General features: G+C 44.3%; 1 protein-coding gene across 2 annotated transcripts in view; it reads left to right on the plus strand.

Annotated features, from left to right (window-relative positions):
* The first annotated feature begins 1,610 nt into the window (after positions 1–1,610).
* tnfaip8l3 (tumor necrosis factor, alpha-induced protein 8-like 3) overlaps positions 1,611–23,594 on the plus strand; it is a 76,794-nt gene continuing 54,810 nt past the window's right edge. The window contains exon 1 of one of the 2 annotated variants that reach the window (XM_038813589.1): positions 1,611–1,857. Coding sequence is in view for 1 of the 2 variants with exons in the window: in XM_038813588.1 (XP_038669516.1) it covers positions 1,812–1,857 (46 nt within the window). In the remaining variant the exon portion in view is untranslated. The remainder of the gene's footprint in view (positions 1,858–23,594) is intronic. The other variant, XM_038813588.1, reaches the window with a different exon arrangement.

Below are 23,594 nucleotides of genomic sequence, written 5' to 3' on the forward strand. Positions count from 1 at the left end.
TAAGGAAAGGGGGTTACTCAAGTTGGGCCCTTTCTCTGGATCTGTATCAGTGAATATTGCTGAAAAAAACACGTGCACGTAAATGCAAAGTTAGGTGCGAGTCAGAGATTGCTATGCCTCCTGCAGTCGAATAGTCCACTGATTACTCACTCGAGGAGATGCGGGAGGCAGGTTTTTTACACAGAGGGTGGCGAGTGTCTGGAACGCGTTGCCAGGGGAGGTTATAGAAGCAGATACATTAACGGTGTTCAAAAGGCATCTTGACAAATACATGGATAGGATGGGTATAGAGGGATACAGCACAAGGAGGGGCTGGTTTAGCTCACGGCTAAATCGCTGGCTTTTAAAGAAGACCAAGCAGGCCAGCAGCAAGGTTCGATTCCCGTACCAGCCTCCCCGGACAGGTGCCGGAATGTGGCAACTAGGGGCTTTTCACAGTAACTTCATTGAAGCCTACTCGTGACAATAAGCGATTTTCATTTTCATTTTCATTTTTTTCAGGAAGTGCTGAGGGTTTTGGCCGAGGTTGGTCTCATGACCGATACAGGCTTGGAGGGCCGAAGGGCCTGTTCCTGTGCTGTATTGTTCTTTGTTATTTGCTTATTCTTATGCATAATGGATGCCTGCATGGTGAAACTACCAGGAAAGGAGAGAGTGAAGCAAAAACTGCAGGAAAAAAAGTAGCCAACACAATGCCCAGCATCAGAGAAGAGCAAAGAATGACATATCCTCTCTTGCTTTCCCGTAATAAGAAGAGAGGGAATTGCACGCTAAACTCAGGGGAGATTGCAGGAAAGGAATGCGAGAAGAGCACAACTTTTTTCATTGTTAGCAGTTAAAGATATAAATATGTCAAATCTCATGATTCTTGCATCAGAAATGTCCCCGAACCCACTAACAGCACTTGGTCCAACATGGAAAATAGCGCGGACTGAACCATCGCCCCTCCAAACCACCGGGAACCCTGTGCAGAAGTGAGCAGGTTTCCTCATGAATAATGGCACAGAGTGGGGAAGTGACTCACACATCCCATTATTTTTCTCTTCAGAGAAGTTCAGTGTAACAAAGCAGCCTGCCAATTTTTTTTTTTATCGCAGTTTAGTCAAATTGAATGGAAAAATCAGAGGTCAATAGGTGTACATGTATACGGTTGGCCTGGTGCACACCCTTCAAATCTAAACAAAGCCACAATCTCAAAAAAAGACTGTCCGATACTATGGACTGTCTGCTGTTTAAAAAATGAAGACGTTTCTTTTTGCAGCAAAGTAGGATGGAATGCCACATATAATAATTCCAGTCTTATTTCAGAGGCTTGTAAAGAACTATGACTAAAGCTGTTGGCCCTGAACTAATCTAAGAAACAGCTGGGTTCCCAAGTCTATCACTTTATTAATCATTTAGTCAGCTTGAACCCTCAATGGATTATTCCTTTGAGCAGTTCGTGTTCAATTGAATGCTTATAGGTTATATATATATATATATGTGTGTGTGTGTGTGTATGTAGATCGCGTAAGGGGGATTTAAGCAGTTCTGCTCTTCAGATTAGTTTCCTTTATAGAATGGGTTTCAGTGGGACGTCACAGCCAATCACCCAGCAGCCCGGCCGGTTTCTGTGGTGTGTTTATAAAAAAAAAGGGAGAGAGATGATGTGAGGCAGAGAGCCCAGAGCTGACTCACTTTAGAATCAGCCGGTTTGTAACTTACAGCAGCGCTCCTGTCTACGGTGCTGTCTGCATGCAGAAAGCACAGAGCTGAACAGTTCACTTCGAAGCAGTCGAGAGGGAGAAGCTTTGAAGCAACAACAACAGAAAATGGATTTGGAATCTGGGGAGCTGAGTGAGGGAGATCTCTCCTCAGGTAGGAATATTTGTTCAAACTTGAAAAATGACTTCACATCATTCTCATGAAACTGCTGAAACCTGATTAGGTGTAAGTGACCTTATGGTGCCCTGCTGCATGGCTTGTTAATGAAATCAACAATGGCTCATTTATATAAAACGTTCTATCCTTAAGTAAAATCCATATCACTGCTGTTTCTAACGCTACAGAAAAATACACTGAAAAATGCAGCAGAGGAAACATTCAGCATGAAACTCTACTTCCAGCGTAGTCTATTTTTTTTGGGGGGGGGGGGGTCATTTCTCTACTTATGATTAACGTTTTATACTGTTCCCAGCAAATGTCTTTCAGCCAAGTTAAACAGAGTCTGCACAAATTCATCGTAACAGCAATCAGTCGGTGTGTGTTGGGGGTGGGGTGGACTTCTAACAAAAAAAAAGTTACATTCAGTCCTCCAATGAGTTTCATAGGCTGGAAGAATTCCAATGTCTCCAGTAGCTGAAAAGTAAAACTTTCTTTTCTGAGCTATGGTTGAATTCCCTTAACCAAAGGACCGAAGGCTAAAGATGTTCAACATCTGCATTAAGCTGCTCTTGCCTCTTTGATACAGAGGCCAACTGCGGCTTCATAACATCCTCCAATTCTTCAAAAAGGGCTCTCAAGTCGCAATGTAGTTTTAGAATGAAACTGTTGTGTTGCCAAGCAGGTCTATCTGCCCATTGCTGAACATGCAGTAAGGAATTGGTGGCCGCACTTTGTGGAGGGGTTTGGGTGCGTGGGGTTGGTGTGCAGAGACTGGGGAAATAACCAGGAACTACACACGACTAATGATCAATTAGTGTTTTTTTTAGGAACTAGCAAATGTTGGGATCCGCTCCACTCCGCGTCCGTGCCCATCTGAAAATACGCTGATTCTTTTTGGCAGGATTTCCTGCTGTGCTAATGAGTAATTGTTGTTCAGCGATTAACACCTGCTATACCAGGCCGCTGCAGAGCCGAGTTAACAATCTCATCCCATCGCCATCTCCTGTCTGATTCATGCTCAAAACCGTTCATGTAAAAAAGGCTGCTATTTATGTCATCTTTGTCCACGGCAAACAGAACTAACATTCTCGGTGCCAAATTTATACCAGCTGGAAGTCAGTGACAGAGCAACTGGTGTGAACAGGCTGAGGGTGAGTCAAATGTCACTTACCCCTCACACAAAGTTGTGATGGTAGTCCAACTCCAGTCCATGATCTTAGCTAGCTGGCAAGAGAGAAACGTCTCCCCCACCCCTTCTCTTTACTTTATGTTTGCCGAGTCGTCATTTATTTTAACTAAAGCAGTTCTTTTAACTTAATGTCCGATTCAGATGCTGACGTTATCCTGGGCCTGTGATACTGTCCATTCCCTGAACTTTGAAGCTTTTGTAATGGGGACTGCAGACATGGACAGTCTGCACTCCTGCAATATTAAGCTCCTTACACATATACAGATCTGGATATGTGGCCAGGCTTTTAGCAGCCTTAGTCATTAGCTCTGGAATTGCCTTTACCCTTTAAGTCGCTCTTTGAAACCTACCTCTTTGACCAAGTTTTTTGCCACCTGGTCTAATATCTCTTCATGTAGCTCAGTGTCAATTGTTTCGTCTATTAACATCCCTGGGACATGTCTTGGGAGATTAATTCTACTATATTCAAGATGCTATAGAAATGCAAGTTGTTATTGACGTGAATGGGTGAAATTTCACACCAGCTTGGTGTGCACCATTCATACACTTTGAAGAAATGCTGTAATGCAAAAGGGCCCATGAAATGTGAAGCAGCACCTAGCAAAAGTGGTTTCTTTCCCTGTCTCAAAGGCTCATGGTTGTACACGAATGAAAGATTAAACCACCCTCTGGCTTTATGAGATATCACGTTGTGTGTCAGCTGCAGCAGTCCCTTCCCCTCTTCAGTAAGGAAACATAAGAACTAGGAGCAGGAGCAGGCCATCTGGCCCCTCGAGCCTGCTCCGCCATTCAATGAGATCATGGCTGATCTTTTGTGGACTCGGCTCCACTTTCCGGCCCGAACACCATAACCCTTAATCCCTTTTTTCTTCAAAAAACTATCTATCTTTACCTTAAAAACATTTAATGGAGGAGCCTCAACTGCTTCACTGGGCAATGAATTCCATAGATTCACAACCCTTTGGGTGAAGAAGTTCCTCCTAAACGCAGTCCTAAATCTACTTCCCCTTATTTTGAGGCTATGCCCCCTAGTTCTGCTTTCACCCGCCAGTGGAAACAACCTGCCCGCATCTATCCTATCTATTCCCTTCATAATTTTAAATGTTTTGATAAGATCACCCCTCATCCTTCTAAATTCCAACGAGTACAGTCCCAGTCTACTCAACCTCTCTTCGTAATCCAACCCCTTCAGCTCTGGGATTAACCTCGTGAATCTCCTCTGCACACCCTCCAGTGCCAGTACGTCCTTTCTCAAGTAAGGAGACCAAAACTGAACACAATACTCCAGGTGTGGCCTCACTAACACCTTATACAATTGCAGCATAAGCTCCCTAGTCTTAAACTCCATCCCTCTAGCAATGAAGGACAAAATTCCATTTGCCTTCTTAATCACCTATTGCACCTGTAAACCAACTTTCTGTGACTCATGCACTAGCACACCCTGGTCTATCTGCACAGCAGCATGCTTTAATATTTTATTGTTTAAATAATAATCCCGTTTGCTGTTATTCCTACCAAAATGGATAACCTCACATTTGTCAACATTGTATTCCATTTGCCAGACCCTAGCCCATTCACTTAACCTATCCAAATCCCTCTGCAGACTTCTGGTATCCTCTGCACTTTTCGCTTTACCACTCATCTTAGTGTCATCTGCAAACTTGGACACATTGCCCTTGGTCCCCAACTCCAAATCATCTATGTAAATTGTGAACAATTGTGGGCCCAACACGGATCCCTGAGGGACACCACTATCTACTGATTGCCAACCAGAGAAGCACCCATTAATCCCCACTCTTTGCTTTCTATTAATTAACCAATCCTCTATCCATGCTACTACTTTACCCTTAATGCCATGCATCTTTATCTTATGCAGCAGCCTTTTGTGTGGCACCTTGTCAAAAGCTTTCTGGAAATCCAGATATACCACATCCATTGGCTCCCCTTTATCCACTGCACTGGTAATGTCCTCAAAAAATTCCACTAAATTAGTTAGGCACGACCTGCCCTTTATGAACCCATGCTGCGTCTGCCCAATGGGACAATTTCTATCCAGATGCCTCGCTATTTCTTCCTTTTTTTTTATAAATTTAGATTACCCAATTAATTTTTCCAATTAAGGGGCAATTTAGCGTGGCCAATCCACCTACTCTGCCCATTTTTGGGTTGTGGGGGCGAAACCCACGCAGACACGGGGAGAATGTGCAAACCCCACACGGACAGTGACCCAGAGCCGGGATCGAACCTGGGACTTCAGCGCCGTGAGGCGTTTGTGCTAACCACTAGGCCATCGTGCTGCCCGCTATTTCTTCCTCGATGATAGATTCCAGCATCTTCCCTACTACCGAAGTTAAGCTCACTGGCCTATAATTTCCTGCTCTCTGCCTACCTCCTTTTTTAAACAGTGGTGTCACGTTTGCTAATTTCCAATCCACCAGGACCACCCCAGAGACTAGTGAATTTTGGTAAATCATCACTAGTGCATCTGCAATTTCCCTAGACATCCCTTTTAGCACTCTGGGATGCATTCCATCAGGGCCAGGAGACTTGTCTACCTTTAGCCCCATTAGTTTGCCCATCACTACCTCCTTAGTGATAACAATCCTCTCAAGGTCATCACCTGTCATAACCTCATTTCTATCAGTCGCTGGCATGTTATTTGTGTCTTCCACTGTGAAGACAGACCCAAAAAACCTGTTCAGTTCCTCAGCCATTTCCTCATCTCCCATTATTAAAACTCCCTTCTCATCCTCTAAAGGACCAATATTTACCTTAGCCACTCTTTTTTGCTTTATATATTTGTAAAAACTTTTGCTGTCTGCTTTTATATTCTGAGCAAGTTTACTCTCATACTCTATCTTATTCTTCTTTATAGCTTTTTTAGTAGCTTTCTGTTGCCCCTTAAATATTTCCCAGTCCTCTAGTCTCCTACCAATCTTTGCCACTTTGTATGCTCTTTCCTTCAATTTGATACTCTCCCTTATTTCCTTAGATATCCACGGTCGATTTTCCCTCTTTCTACCGTCCTTCCTTTTTGTGGGTATAAAGTTTATACTATAAACCTTTGCTGAGCACTGTGAAAAATCGCTTGGAAGGTTCTCCACTGTTCCACCATAAAGTCTTTGCTCCCAGTCTACCTTAGCTAGTTCTTCTCTCATCCCATTGTAATCTCCTTTGTTTAAGCACAAAACACTAGTATTTGATTTTACCTTCTCACCCTCCATCTGTATTTTAAATTCCACCATATTGTGATCGCTCCTTCCGAGAGGATCCCTAACTATGAGATCATGAATCAATCCTGTTTCATTACACAGGGAAAGATCTAGGACCGCTTGTTCCCTCGTAGGTTCCATTACATACTGTTCTAGGAAACTATCGCAGATACATTCTATAAACTCCTCCTCAAGGTTGCCTTGACCGACCTGGTTAAACCAATCGACATGTAGATTAAAATCCCCCATGATAACTGCTGTACCATTTCGACATGCATCAGTTATCTCTTTGTTTATTGCCTGCCCCACCATAACGTTACTATTTGGTGGCCGATAGACTACTCCTATCAGTGACTTTTTCGCCTTACTATTCCTGATTTCCACCCAAATGGATTCAACCTTATCCTCCATAGCACCGATATCATCCCTAACTATTGCCTGGATGTCATCCTTAAATAACAGAGCTACACCACCTCCCTTACCATCTACTCTGTCCTTCCGAATAGTTTGATACCCTCGGATATTTAACTCCCAGTCGTGACTATCCTTTAACCATGTTTCAGTAATGGCCACTAAATCATAGTCATTCACGATGATTTGCGCCATCAACTCATTTACTTTATTCCGAATACTACGAGCATTCAGGTAAAGTACACTTATGTTGGGTTTCTTTTTATCTCTGTTTTGAATCTTAACATCTCCAGTTTTACTCCTTTTAGTATTACTGGGCCTATTCACTGAGCTCCCCTCAGTCACTGTACCTTGTACTGTCGCCCTTTTTGATTTTTGACGATGTCTTCTCTGTCTTGCACTTTCCCCCTTACTTCCTTTTGCTTCTGTCCCTGTTTTACTACCTTCCAACTTCCTGCATCCGTTCCCATCCCCCTGCCACATTAGTTTAAACCCTCCCCAACAGCTCTAGCAAACACCCCCCCTAGGGCATCGGTTCCAGTCCTGCCCAGGTGCAGACCGTCCGGTTTGTACTGGTCCCACCTCCCCCAGAAACATGAAGGTAGATACTTCATTTCTATGGAGCTTTTTAAGATCTCAGGATGTCCCAAAGCATTTTACAACCAATGCATTACCGTCGATATGTAAACACTGTTGGTAGGTTGCCAATGAGGCAGCCAACAGGTGGTCAGCAAGCTCCCTCTAACAATGTGATAATGACCAGATAATCTTTGTTGGCGACATTGATCGAGAACCAAATATTGGCCAGAAAACTGGGCAGATCTTACTTGAGCAGAAAGACAGAGTCTAGGGTTTAATGTCTCATCTGAAAGATGGTATCTTAGTACGACAGTGGATTACCAGCATCAACTTTGTGCTCAGGTTTCTGGAGTATTGCGTGAACCCACAATCTTCTGACTTGGACTCAAGGATGCTGTCCACTGAGCCATGACAGATGCACAACACAACCTCTGAACAGAAGCACGCAAACAGTTTTGGCCTTATTTGCGATGATGCCATGGGTGTTCCAAATTTACTTTTTGGTGGGAATGGGATGAATGCAGGAATGCCAGCCCCTCTGCCATCGGAAGTTCCACAATATTAGCAGGCAGTAAGATGCATGGGCAAAAGGTATAGAGTAGAAAAGTAGGGAAGCGTTACTGCAACTCTATAAGGCATTGATGAGACTGCACCTGGAGCACTGTGTACAGTTTTTGTCCCTTTATCATGGGGAAATGGCAGGCGCGTTGAACAGTTACTTTGCCTCGGTGTTTATAGTAGAAAAGGAGGATAACTTGCCGGAAGTCCCCCAAAAAAATAATAGTCGATAGAGGACAGGGACTTAATACAATTAATGTAAGTACAGCATCACTAACTAGGAAATCAATGGAAGTAAAAGAGTGACAAATCCCCAGGACCTGACAGTTTCCATCCAAGGGTGTTAAAGGAAGTAGGGGAGCACATTGAAATGCCCTAACTATAATCTTTCAGTGTTCCCTAGATTCAGGAGTAGTCCTGAATTGGCTGGATTGGAAATTTGCACATGTCACTCCACTTTTTAAGAAGGGTGAAAGGTGGAAACCAGGGGATTACAGACCAGTTAGCCTAACATCTATAGTGGGAAAATTGCTGGAGTGTACAATCAGGCATGGGGTAACTGAGCACCTTGAAAACTTTGGTCGATCAGGGTGAGCCAGCATGGATTTGTGAAGGGAAGGTCATGCCTGACTAATCTTATTGAATTTTTTGAGGAGGTGACTAAGGTAGTGGACAGGGGAAAGTCTATGGATGTCATTTATATGGACTTCCAAAAGGTATTTGATAAAGTTCCACACAAGAGGCTGTTAACTAAGGTGGGAGCCCACGGAGTTGAGGGCAAATTATTGACATGGTTAGGAAACTGGTTGAGTGGCAGACGACAGAGAGTGGGGATAATGGGTAATTACTCTAATTGGCAGGATGTAACTTGTGGCATCCCACAGGGATCTGTGTTGAGGCCTCAACTATTCATACTGTTCACTAACGACTTGGATGATGGCAGAGAAAGTGATATCCAAATTTGCGGATGATACAAAGTTAGGTGGCGTTGAAGGCAGCTGAGATGATAGCTTAAAATTGCAAGGAGATATTGACAGTCGAGGTGAATGGGAAAAATTGTGGCACATGGAATTTAATGCAGGCAAGTATGAGGTCATCCATTTTGGACCAAAAAAGGATAGGGCAGGGTACTTTCTGAATGGAAAGAGGTTAGGTGCAGGAGATATCCAAAGAGACATGGGGTTCAGGTGCATATGTCCTTAAAATGCCAGAAATGGCAGAAAATAATCAAAAAGGCTAATGGAATGCTAGCCTTTATATCTATAGAGGATTGGAATATAAGGACACAGGGGTCATCCTGCAGCTATACAAACCCCTGGTTAGACCCCACTTGGAACAGTTCTGGGTACCACACCTCAGGACTTGGAGGGAGTGCAATGTAGGTTTATAAAAATGATACCAGGATAACAGGGGTTAAGTTACGAGCAGAGATTACTTAGATTAGACCTGTTTTCACTAGAATGTAAAGGCTAAGCGGTGATCTGATCGAAGAATTCAAGATATTAACAGTATTCAGGATATTAAGATAAACTAGTTCCACTGGCTGGAGAATCTAAAACTCGGGGGCATGGTCTAAAATTTAGGGCCAGACCGTTCAGGAGAGATGTTAGGAAGAACTTCTTCACTCAAAGGGTGGTAGAGGTTTGGAACTCTCTCCCACAAACAGCAGTTGAAGCTAGATCAGTTTTTAATTTTAAATCTGAGATAGATGGATTTTTGTGAAGGAAAAATATTAATGGATATGGGCCAAACACAGGTATATGGAGTTAGGTCACAGATTCGCTATGATCTCATTGAATGGCAGTACAGGCTCGAGGGGATGAATGGCCAAATTCTGTTATTTGAAGGTGGATTTGTTGCATTAGAGGGAGTTCACTAAATTGACTCCAGAGATGTGGGATTTTTCTTATAAAGAGAGATTTTGGCCTATACTTCCTCAGGTTTAGAATGAGAGGAGATCTAATTGAGGTATATAAGATGATGAAAGATATCGACAAAGTAGACGTTGAGCGGATGTTGCCTCTTGTTGGGCCAATCTAGAATGAGAGATCATAGGTTTAGGATAAGGGGTGACAGATTTAAAACGGGGATGAGGAGGAATTACTTTTCTCAAAGGGTCATGAATCTGTGGAACTCACAGGGCCATGGATGCCGAGACTTTGAGTAAATTTGAGGAGGAGATGGACAGATTTTCAATTAGTAATCATAGAATTTACAGTGCAGAAGGAGGCCATTTGGCCCATCGAGTCTGCACCGGCCCTTGGAAAGAGCACCCGATTTAAGCCCACAGCTCCACCCTATCCGGTAACCCAGTAACCCCACCTAACCTTTTTTTTTTGGACACTAAGGGCAATTTATCATGGCCAATCCACCTAACCTGCACATCTTTGGACTGTGGGAGCACCCGGAGGAAACCCACGCTGACACGGGGAGAACGTGCAAACTCCGCACAGACAGTGACCCAAGCCGGGAATCGAACCTGGGACCCTGGAGCTGTGAAGCAACTGTGCTAACCACTATGCTACCATGCTGTCCCTGTGCTATGTGCTGCCCCTTCTGCTACCGCTCTCCATAGCCCTTCAATGGGTTGAAGAGCAATGGAGAACGGACAGGAAAGTGGAGTTGAGGCCGAGAGGAATTCAGACATGATCATATTGAGTGGCACAGCAGGACCAAGGGGCTGAAATGCCTACTCCTACTCCTGGGGCGCGATTCTCCGCTCCCCATGCCGGGTGGGAGAATCGCGGGAGGGCCCCCCGACTAATTTCACGACCCCCTGGCACCCCCCGCAATTCTCCCACCCCCCGCTCGGAAGAATCGGCGCTCGCCGTTTTTCACGGCCCGGATGGGCCGAGCGGCCTACCGTTCGCGACCGTTTCACGACGGCGGCAACCACACCTGGTCGCTGCCGTCGTGAAATCGCCGTGAGTTGCCCGTTTTGGGGCTTGTAGGGGTCCTGGTGGGGAATGAGCACCACGACTGTGCTCGGGAGGGGACAGGCCCGTGATCGGTGCCGACCGATCGTCGGGCCGGCATCTCAATCGGACGCACTATTTCCCCTCTGCTGTCCCACAAGATCAAGCCGCCACGTCTTGCGGGGCGGCTGAGGGGAAAGATGGCCACCGCGCATGCGCGGGTTCGAGCTGTCAGCCGTCGTGACGTCAGCCGTGCATGCGCGGGTTGGAGCTGGCCAACGTCACATAGGCGCCGCCGTTGCGTCACTCTCGGCGCACCGCCCGGCAGCCGAAAGTTACGGAGCGCCGCTCCTAGCCCCGCCGGGAGAGGAGAATGGGGGCGAGGAGCGGCCTCCGAGGCCGTCGTGAACTCGGCCGAGTTTGACGAAGGCCCTCCCGATTTTTCCCGGGAGCGGAGAATTCCGCCCCTGGTTCTTATTGTGACTATAATACAGAGAAATGCAATGAACGAAAGATATCAATCTATATGTGCCATCTAACCACAATGCAGGCTCCATTGTGTCTTATTGCATCACATTGCACGTAATTTATTATCCAGAACTCAACTTTATTCTTTGGTATTTAAGATTTGTCGAAATGTTAACCAAAAAATAAATTCCAGCTGTGAAGCATAATGCCCATAAACTACATGCTTTATCTCATTCTGTTTCCTGGAGATTTACTTGTTCATAAATAAACTCTCCTTTTTCAGCGGAAACATGTGGAACCATTGTTTGCAGCTCAATTGTGTTTAATTAACCTTCGTGCAATGTAAATATTTTGTACACCGTTGATTCATTGTTAACGGGGCTCTGACTGCATGAAGAATGTGTCACCGGGCATTTTGTTTTGCTGGGGGGAGCAGACCTTTGCATCATTTTCATTACGGATACAACACAAGTAAGTGAAACAATAATCAAGATCACACCCTACCAGAAAACGTTGACATAGTTTTTGAATTCAAATTCAAGTAAGCTCAATACACTGAAAAACAATCAACGATCATTTCACATCAAATGTTCTATTTTGGAATGCGTTTTGCACACAGTGTTTTGTTATCTTCGGCATCAAGTGCGCTCAAAAGACATCAAACATGATCAGCAACTTGCACTGACAAACACAAGGAAATCATTTGCTTAAATAATACGGTGCTTTTTCATTTAATCCATAAGACCTTCCTCCATAGGTGAATTGGACATTCTGAATTCTCCCTCCGTGTACCCGAACAGGCTCCGGAGTGTGGCGACTAGGGGCTTTTCACAGTAATTTCATTGCAGTGTTAACATAAGCCTACTTGTGACACTACTAAAGGTTATTTATTATTTTTTATTATTATTGTTACATGCTTGAGAGCACCGTCACATCACCATCAGTTCTCCATTCATTTCACTGTGGGGGTGAAACCCACGCAAACACGGGGAGAATGTGCAAACTCCACATGGACAGTGACCCAGGTCCGGGATTTGAACACGGGTCCTTAGCGATGTAGTCCCAGTGCTACCCACTGCGCCACATGCCGCCCTTTTATCAACCCCTTCTCCCAGTGGTGGGGCCTCTCCACCCATCGCCAATCTTTGAGTCCAAGTCCCCGCTACTGAAACCTAGGCCTTGGGCCACTGAACTCCAGACGCTGGCCAAATACAAATAAGCAAGGTCATGCAGCCCATTCATTTAGTTGAATCCCATGCATCATATCACAATATCTAATTTGTTCTTAACCAGCCCTTGAGGTTTCCAAGTAACCATTCAATTAAAAAGAAAATAATATTGGATCATTACAGACTTTTCTGCAACCCGATCCTTAATCATTCATCAGCACTGTATTGCTGACTAATGTACTGTTGTCTGTGTCTAATTTATCACTTTTTTATGTGCATTCAGAGCCATCACTTACATTCAAACAACAACATGGCCCAAGGCATTTAAAGGCATTTCTGCCCTTGTAATGAGAGTGGCCCTGCTTGGCTCTCTTAGCAGCACCCTAGTCTCTAGGTAAAGGTGTTGATTCCTACAGCAGCACTTAAGTTCAGAACCCGGAATAATTGGGAGTGCTAAGCTGGCAGCAATGTTGCTGTTTGAGTGTATGTTGAACTCACTTCTCCTTTGAATGGTGCATAAGAGTTGCCTTTATATTTCATCCCAGCAGCATGAGGCCAAAGTTGCTAACCAAAGTGGTCTTCCTTTCTCCAAATCTGGCCTGCTTACTTTGCTGTTGCTGTCAATTCAGTGTGGCTCATCTGCCACTGGCGGCAGAAAGCCCTTAGGTGCAATATCAAAGCAGCTAAAAATCCCAATTTGAAGAAGCTCTTTCTCACATTTCAATTACTAGACAGCAACTTTATTCATTCACTGAGCTTTTTGATGTCCATCCAGACTAACAGTGAGGAGGGAGTGTAATTTTGCCTCCATCTAAAAGCTGAATTTTAACATAACACTCAGACACTAATGTATTTTGCAGCATTACAACATAAAGTCAACATGGGAATGTAAGTGATGGCTCTGAATGCACATCAAAAAGTGATAAATTAGACACAGACAACAGTATATTAATCAGCAACACGGTGCTGATGAATGATTGATTAAGGATCGGGATTCAGAAAAGTCTGTAATGATCCAATATTATTTTCCTTTTGATTGGATGGTTACTTTGGCAGGATCAGTGCATGTGATAAATGTGTAGGCTTTGGAGTTATTAATCCTGTGTATGTTTAACACAGCCTAAATGTGTCCCTACCATTTCCAACTAATAATGCTGTCTGCAGAAAGTGGACAAGTACTGTCCATACCTGAAAGCAATGTTTCTTATTTTGATCATCCTTATTGCCACTGTGAAGTTCTTGGAAAGAAACAGTAAGAAACATTCAGAATTAGAACTGACATGTGTTGTTAAACATGGATTATTTATTTTAATTTCTTCCAGACTTCCTCTGCTGGTACATGTGTGGTAAATGGTCAAAATGCACAATGCAATTTTCAATACACTATAATTGTCCTATCCAGTTACAGACAGGAAATCAAATTTACAATTGCTTCAAATGGTTTCTACCTGAAAGCAGAACGTCCGCTGGGTATCACTGTTTACTTCAAAAGTCAGTGTCACTGTCCATGCACAGGTACATGCAGCAACCATATGTACCTTTTAATGTAATAAAGTGGCACAAGGCAGTTAAAGAAAGATAAAGCAACATTTGGCACGGAGTGAGATAAGGAGATGTTGGGGCAGATAAATTATGATATTTAAACTTCTATCATAAACCAATTGTAATCATATATTTTGTTACCTGAAAAGTTAGATGAAGTGCTTTTCACTTCCTGGTTTTCTGTTTGTGAGGATGATTCAATTTTATTGAATGCTTGCCCTTCATGGTAATTTGCCCATTCATGGTCATTTGCTTTCCACTACTAGAAATTTGGTTGATATTTGTCAATCTGCTGGATGCCTGGACATCCCGTCGACTTGGCGCCAGATTTAAATTACTATTGGGAATGGGGAAATCAGTGCCATCGAGATCTCTCGATCTTTGTGGGCAGCTTTCTTCAGGATCAGCAACGAGCTCCCAATAGACAATTTCAGAGTGCTGAAGATGTGAGCAAAGGCAAGTAGGTTTTTTGTTTCTACTGGTGGCCCATATCCACACATTACCAGTAGAGTACCCCAAATCCGGCAACCCGGTTTTCAGGAAAAAAATCGAACACCTGAAGAAAAACCAATTGATATGATTGCAAAGCACTTTAGGTTAATGGCCATGTTGCCCCCCCCCCCCCCCCCATGTTATTTGTATATATTTTTTTAACCTGCACGAAAGCTATCCATTTTATTAGTCATTTGAGGTTGGCTTGAACGCTCCCGCAGATCACTCCGAGCTGAGCCGAGTGGGGTTAAGGTTCACTGGGCCGCAATGTGCGAATCAGCACTCGGCAATCCACTCCGATCTTTTCCAAGATGGGTCAGGTAGGGGTCAGGTTTTGCTGCAGTCCAGGGAAAAAAGAATGCCCAGCTTTCAGACACTGCTGATTGATTTATGGTTAGCCGGATGTGAGGTTCTCCGGCTGCAACTTGACATTGGTTCACATAATTTACACACATGAACGGATAAAATTAGAGGGAAAATTGGCAAAGCAACTTGTCCATTTCCTACTTTGTTCCGCCACTGTAAATCGCAGAATTTATCTCCTCATGCACTAATGGTGAGTCATTCCATTTCCAATAATAATTATCCTTTTGGTCTGTGCAGCAAGATTACCAAATTCGGGCTAAAGTTTGAAGTGCTCTCGTCCACCGATGCCTACCATCCCTTTAGGCCCCACTATCAGCACCCTTCTTAGCCATGATCACCACCACTTACATTCCCTTTGTCTTTTCGTCCACGACATCTTTGTCAATCTCCACCCATCACTGGCCCTCTATCCAGCCCCACTGCTCCACGATCCATACCCACCCCCAACAACAGTATAAACCTCATTCTATTTCCAGTTCTCTCCAGGTTTGACAAAGAGTTATCCAGACTCGAAACGTTAGCTCCATTCTCTCTCCACAGATGCTGTCAGACCACCTGAGATTGTCCAGCATTTTCTGTTTTTGTTTCAGATTCCACCATTCATGGTCATTTGCTTTTCACTACGAGAAATTTGGTTGATATTTGTCAATCTGCATTAATATTAGGACTTTACCGCTCTCAAAGGCGTTCGTCTCTGCGGGTTGCTTAAAAATAAAACAATAGACGTGAAAGGACGGTGCACAAATTCAGTGTCACCTCGTTACTTCAGGATATTATTTAAGTACCACAAAAGTAAGCATATTCTTTCTAGATAGAGTAACAATTTGCAGACGGGAGTGGGTAAATGTACCACCTGCGCTAATCATCCTACTTCTCACAATATTATCTCAATGTATTTCTATGTCTAACCTCTGAATCTTATTTCTTGACAGGAATGTTTCAACCCTTTTATCATTTTTTTTTTGTTCCAACATCTGTTTGTTGATAGTGTCACATCTCTATCAGGCTCTAATTGAAAATGAATGACCTGAATATCGCATTTTCTATTAATTTCCCTCATATGAAATTGCAATCATTTTGCCGTAGCACGGTAGTTAGCACAGTTGCTTCACAATGCCAGGGACCCGGGTTTGATTCTTGCTATACTCCTTGCTTGCTTCTGAAATATTTGAAGTTGCTCATGTCCTACTTAATGGGCTCAGGGAATATTGTTCCTGCGTTTTTTTTTAGAATCTCATCGATTAGTTCCCATTTTTCAGACCATTTTTAGAGGCCTCCCCGTCCTGATCCTTTACTGAAGATTTAAAAATTGCCCTACTTAACCTATTTACCGGGATATAGATAACACCTCGGTTGAACTAAAAACTGTCCAATGTGTAAAGGCTTCCTTAGTCCCTGAAGTAGCCTGAGAGGTGAAAAATACACGCAATTCAGGACTCATGGTCAACATCATAGGGAAACAATTTAGCCATTCAACTAAAGAACTGTCTAAATGTTTTTGACATTATCCCTCTGTTTCTCCTGGATACTTTTTTAAAAATTCATTTACGGGATGTGGGCATCGCTGGTTAGGCCAGCATTTATTGCCCATCCCTAGTGGCACTTCAGAAGGTGGTGGTGAGTTGCCTTCTTGAACTGCTGCAGTCCTTCAGGTGTAGGTACACCACTGTGCTGTTAGGGAGGGTGTTCCAGAATGTTGCCCCTGTAACAGTGAAGGAACGGCGATATATTTCCAAGTCAGGGTTGTGAGTGGTTTGGAGGGGAGCCTCCAGGTGGTGGGGTTCCCAGGTATCTGCTGCTCTTGTCCTTCTAGATGGTAGTGCTCGTGGGTTTGGAAGGTGCTGCCTAAGGAACATTGGTAAATTACTGCAGTGCATCTTATAGATGGTACACATGGCTGCAACTGTTCGTCAGTGGTGGAGGGTTTGAATGTTTATGGAAGGAGGAGCAATCAAGTTGACTGCTTTGTCCTGGATGGTGTCGAGCTTCTTGAGTGTTGCTGGAACTGCACCCATCCAGGTATGTGGAGAGTATTCCATTACACACCTGACTTGTGCCGTATAGATTTTGAACAGGCTTTGGCGTGTCAGGTGGTGAATTACTCGCTGTAGGAATCCTAGCCCTTGACCTGCCCTGGTAGTCACAGTATTAATATGGCTAGTCTACTTCAGTTTCAGATCTATGGTGGTAAACATCATGTTGATTGTGGGGGATTCAGCGATGGTATTGAATGTCAAAGGGCAGGGATTAGATCCTCTCTTGTGGGAAATGGTCATTGCCTGCTTACTGCCCAGAGTCATGGTTTTATCCCTGATTTCCCTCTCATATAATGACATTATTTTGCTCATTTTGTGTAAATCATGCAATATCATCAATTTCTACTTGACTCAACTCTGACATAGTCCACAGCCGAAGAGCTTACTGATGCTTAATTGATAGGATCATATATGAAGTATTAGTCTGCAGAGAAAGATATTTATTTCTCAAGTACAATTTCTTTCTCAAATCCTGAAGTGCATTGTTATCACCCAGCTGGCTCATATCTCCTACAATGCTGGGACAATCGAAACAATGGTGGGATAATATTAGTAAAATGCATCAGTCTTTCATAGCTCTAGTAATTCCCCAATTTCTAAGAACTGCAGGGTTTTAATTTGCTTAGTGGTATACTTTTGCTATATCTCTGTCAATTCCATTCCAGATTCATTTATGTACTTGTCTCACACATACTCACTATAAAAGGAACTAAACTGGACACTTTTGGGTTCTGTATTTAGATAATTCTAAAGCTATCCAAATGATTGGAAGGGTTAGTTAAAACACAAACTTTAGGCTTCAAACTAGATCATCATCAATCAAAGCAATTTGGCTAAAATCTAGATGGAAGAATTAATCAAACCCAAGTCTCTGGCCAAGTGCCACCTTCATGAACTCCTGCTGCATTGATTTTGGTTGAATTGACACAAAACTTTGACTAAAAAGGAAGCAGAAAATTGTAGCCAAGAGACAGTATAACGGGGTGGTTGGATATTTCTGATTTTGTTTTATATTAAAGGATTTTGTTTAAACTGTGTTGACTTCAGTGTGGGGGCCTGGCATTGAGGAATTATTGAGCCTGACAATGTGAAAACCCAAATTAAGACTAATGGTAATAAGGGAATTAAATTCATCCATTAAAACAACAGAATGTCTATTTATCTCCAAAGCCACAAGAGGTTATATTTATATAACATCATTAATGTGATAAATCTTCTCCAGACACTTCACAGTGAGGAATACGACCTAAGCCTGCAAGGTTCTGTTAAAATGGTTGATGGAATTATGGAGTGTACATGGCTAACTCATTGCCACCACTAAGAAATGGTAGAGAAGTCCACTTCTCTAACAAAAGACCAATAAGAGCAGATAATGTGAGCAAACATGAAGGGTTGCCAAGGTAGGAAGGAATGAGGTTTCATTGGGATTTTTGGCTGAGAATGGGGATGTACAGGGGGACAGAGAATGAATGAAGATCAACAAGGAGATGGGTGAACAGGGCTTGGTGCAGGCATGGCTATTGGTGTATCTGGATGATTTGTGATGTTGGTTAGAAGATCATTGATTCTCGAGGTTACAAATTATGGATATGAATTTCATCATCGGTAGAGTATCATGAATTTCAGCATCAACATTCACAACCTTGGGGCCTCACGGTAGCATGGTGGTTAGCATCAATGCTTCACAGCTCCAGGGTCCCAGGTTCGATTCCCGGCTGGGTCACTGTCTGTGTGGAGTCTGCACGTCCTCCCCGTGTGTGCGTGGGTTTCCTCCGGGTGCTCCGGTTTCCTCCCACAGTCCAAAGATGTGCGGGTTAGGTGGATTGGCCATGCTAAATTGCCCGTAGTGTAAGGTTAATGGGGGGATTGTTGGGTTACGGGTATACGGGTTACGTGGGTTTAAGTAGGGTGATCATTGCTCGGCACAACATCGAGGGCCGAAGGGCCTGTTCTGTGCTGTACTGTTCTATGTTCTATGTTCTATGTTCTAACCTCCACCACTGACGTATAGTGGCAGTGGTGTGTGCTATCTTCAATATGCACTGCGGTAGCTCATTTGACCGCACTTTCCAAATCTACGACCTCTTCCACTTGGATGGACAAGGGCAACAGATGCATGGGAATACCAACTCAAGTTTCCCTCCAAACCACACAGCATCTTGACTTGGAACTATATGACTATTTGTTCACTGTGGCTGGGTTAAAAACCCAGGAACTGCAGACCACCCCCCCCCCCCCAACCCGAGCCCCCAACCTCATGGACTGCATTGGTTCAAGAAAGTAGCTCACCACCCCTTTCTCAAGGTCAATTAAGGGCCGGCAATAATCTCGGGGGAGATGCTGGCATAGTGGTAATGGATTAATCTGGACTAGTAATCTAGAGGCCCAGGCTGATGCTCTGGGGGCATGGGTCCAAAATCCGGTTGCCACCTAATAAATCTGAAAAATAAAGTTAACTCAGTTATGGTGACCATGATAACCATCATTGATTGTTGTCGAAACCCACTTAGTTCATTCATGCCATTTAGGGAAGGAAATCTGCTGTCCTTACATGGTCTGACTGATGTATGGCTCCTGTTAGCAATGTGACTGCCTCTTACCTGTCCTCTGAAATGGCCTAATTAAGTCACTCAGTTCAAGGGCAATTAGGGATGGAAAACAAATGGTGGTCTTGCCAGTGATGCCTACGTCCCATGAAAGAATAAAGAAAAAAAAGATGAGGCAGGGATTTTGGGGACACTCCAGAGATAGAAATAAGCGGATGAAGAAACATTCAGTTTCTGACCTAATAGATGCTGGCAGGCCTGAGGTTTACCGATATCGTCTGTTCTTGTTGTAGGAATAGGCAGACCTGGCAAAGTATGGATGTGGGGCTTGAAGCTTAGCGTGGAGCCGATCAGGATGCTTAACATTACTTCCCAACTTGTTGACAAAAAACGCATTTTCAGAAATCGCATGTTTGATAGCAGCTTGTTTGTTTCATGACCGGGTCTTAATTACAGGGAAAATGGGCATTCTCTTATTTCTTACTAAAGGAGGAATTTAACCCCAAAGTTACTGATTACGATCATTTTATTATGCTTGTTACTTCAGCCTCCAGATTGTATCTTCTTGAGAGCATTGTCTCCTTGTTCCATGAATCACTACTTACAAAAATGTATTTCTTAAAAAGATAAAAGAAGAAAATTGCTGTTAAAATTAAAACACGGCGGCATAGAGGCTAGCAATGCCGCCTCACAGCGCCGAGGTCCCAAGTTTGATCCCGGCCCTGTGTCACTGTCCATGTGGAGTTTGCACACTCTCCCCATGTCTGCGTGGATCTCGCCCCCATAACCCAAAAGATGTGCAGGGTAGATCGATCCGTCACACTAAATAATTGGATACTCTAAAATTTATTTTTTTTAAAGTTAAAATTAAGCCTAATTATTTAAAAGTGCTGATAGCGCTGTTCCTTAAACACAGAACAGCACAGAACAGGCCCTTCGGCCCTTGATGTTGTGCCGAGCAATGATCACCCTACTCAAACCCACGTATCCACCCTATACCCGTAACCCACCCCCACCCCCTTAACCTTACTTATTTAGGACACTACGGGCAATTTAGCATGGCCAATCCACCTAACCCGCACATCTTTGGACTGTGGGAGGAAACCAGAGCACCCGGAGGAAACCCACGCACACACGGGGAGGACGTGCAGACTCCACACAGACAGTGACCCAGCCGGGAATCGAACCTGGGACCCTGGAGCTGTGAAGCATTTATGCTAACCACCATGCTACCGTGCTGCCCCAAACATTATGGAATTTTGGATTCCAAGCAATGCAAAATAGTCCAAGCCAATATCTATTGACGAATTGGCCTTGGCTATGTGACCAATGGTGGGACAATCACGTAAGGGATAACCCCAAGGATTATATGAAATGAAATGAAATGAAATGAAAATCGCTTATTGTCACGAGTAGGCTTCAATGAAGTTACTGTGAAAAGCCCCTAGTCGCCACATTCCGGCGCCTGTGATATGCTATCACTTGGGCTTTACATCAACTATAAGGTGCTGCCTTCTCAACCTCTCCCCTCGCCTTAGGTGTGGTGATCCTCTGGTTAAACCATCACCCATCAGCTCTCTCCCTCAAAGGGGAAAGCAGCCTATGGTCAATCTGGGACTATGGCGACTTTACCTTGAATAACAATCTTTATTGTCACAAGTAGGCTTACATTAACACTGAAATGAAGTTACTGTGAAAAGCCCCTAGTTGCCTCGGGTACACCGAGGGAGAATTCACAATGTCCAAATTACCAAACAAGCACGTCCTTCGGGGCTTGTGGGACAAATCCGGAACACTCGGAGGAAACCCACGCAGACACAAGGAGAACGTGGAGACTCCGCACAGACAGCGACCCAAGCCATGAATCTAACCTGGGACCCCGGCGCCATGAAGCATCAGTGCTAATCATTATGCTACAGTGTAATAAAACTATTACATGAAATGATTTGGTAGAATTTGGGCATAGAATCTGGCGTTTAGTTCACTCTTTGGGCTCGAGCAGCAGAGAAGGGAGGGCATGGGCCCCCCAGTGGTTAGCACTACTGTCTCACAGCACCAGAGACCCGTGCTCAAGTCCGATCTCGGGCGACCGCCTGTGCTGAGTCCATATCCCCCCTCCTCCCCCCCCCCCCCCCCCCCCCCCGTGTCCGCGCATTCATATTCTGTTACAAAATCAACTTTGTAAACCTTGAAATAGAAATCACTGAACCAGCAGTAAAGCTTCATATGGAAAACCACCAACATTAAAAAAAACATACAATGAATTCCAACTTTTTCCTGTATCATGAGACTAGATTTGGGATTTTCAAATACCTTTCTTCACTGGAATGTATTTAATTTTACAGTGGAAAGCATGTCCTCACCGTGAACTATTAATCTATTAACTTTTAGCTTAAATACAGTTCCAACATATCTAATTAGTGTCAAAATTACTTTGAAATTTAAGATGAAAGATTGTTTTAATGGTCCAACTAGGAAGGTTGAGATTGGAGATGAAAGGCTTCCAAGGTATCTTCCCAGGTTTATGTCATTAGCCTGCAATCGTCAACTTGGCTTTACTGTCTGTACACGGATTCTGGCAACAAGATCCCATAATTAATAATTTATTATTGTGCCAGATGCTAGCAGATTAGAGAGAAATGTGTTTAATTGGTGCATACAGTCCAACATGCCACTGATGCAGAATGAAAAACAGATCAACTAATGAAGGTTCTTTTTTTTTCTCCTGATGTTCTTCTGTAGACACAAAAAATCCTTGCCTAATGCAACCAGTGTGTCCGGCAGTGTTAATATGGGGCAGGATTCTCCAATAATGGGGCTATGTCCCCACGCCAGCATCAACACGTGGGCATTTCACTCTGGACTTTCCTTACGAAAGTCCAGAGTGATTCTCCTACCTGCAGCGGGCTAGCAGGGCCCCGGAGTGTTTCTCGCAGCCCTGGCTGCGGATACGGGTCCCTACACTTCCGGTCGGGAGTCCGTACATGCGCACGGTGGCGGCCTGTGGCGGCAGCCCGGTGGGACATGGCGGACTCGCACCGCGGAGCAGCACCAAAAATGTAGGCTCCCATGAAATCGCGCACGCCCGCGGATCGGTGCCATCCCATCGCCCCCCTGGCTGTCCATGAGGCCCCCTTCCCACGGTGAAGGGACCCCCCAGCAGGGCGGCCATCCCCGACAGGCAAATCATGGTTAGAACCACACTGTCGGGAACTCGGCTAGTTACCCTCGGTGAATAGTGGGGGGAGGCTCTGTCAATGGCCCACTACCCATGTCGTGTAGACCGCACGCGATTCGTGGCGATTCTCCGGGGACCATAAAATCGTGGGAGCGGCGCGGACCGGATTTTGTCGTTGACACCTATTCTCCGCCCCCGCGCCAATCGGCATTTTAGTGCGGAGGCTCGGGGAATCCAGCCCATAGTAGTTTATGTTAGTGATAGATAATGGGTACCCTGGTGAAAACTTTGCTAAGGGTGAACAGTCTTCTTCAGGCCTTGAGCACTGTTTCCACCAGCCCTGTGGGCAGACAGGGCATCCAGGTCAGCAAGGAAATCCAACAGGATTTGACAGCATGGTTAATTTAAAAAATTGCGCTTTTTTTTGCTTTCTACTTTCGAGGATCTTAAAGATCCACATTCCCAATTTTCCTGTTAACTTAGAAACTCGCCGTTGTTTTCCAATTCTGTAACTCTGCTGTTCAGCAGCAATGTTCACCATAACTGTTCAAATTACCATGGTTGAATTTTCAGTTGAAGGATGTGGTGGACACAACAAAGTTGAATTGTCACCTTTTGCCAAATATTGACACCCTACCTGTGGCATATGTATCTGTTGCATTGCTACATATCTATGGTCTACAGTTTGAGTGATTGGGAACTTCCAGTCTTGAAAGGAGGATCACAAAATATGGGAAATGGCCCGTTAGGCAATGAAAATAACCATTCCCTGGAAAGTACCAGTTCAGCCTTTGGCCAACTGAGGAGGAGAGTGTTTGAGGGCCAGGATCTCAAACCTAGAGTTAAGGTCATGGTTTACCTGGCAGCAGCGATCCCTGTACTCCTGTATGCTTCAAGGACTTGGTTGACCTATAGCAGGCACCACAAAGCTCTGGAGAAGTATCACCAGTGATCCCTTCACAAGGTCCTCACAATCAGGTGGCAATAAAGGCAGCGTTGTCCTCTCCCAAGACAACGCGCCCTGCAGCAAGGTACTAATTACTCAGAACCAGCTCCGCTGGGCGGGGCAT

Source organism: Scyliorhinus canicula, chromosome 12 (genome assembly GCF_902713615.1).
Source record: "Scyliorhinus canicula chromosome 12, sScyCan1.1, whole genome shotgun sequence".
In the NCBI taxonomy this organism is placed as follows: domain Eukaryota; kingdom Metazoa; phylum Chordata; class Chondrichthyes; order Carcharhiniformes; family Scyliorhinidae; genus Scyliorhinus; species Scyliorhinus canicula.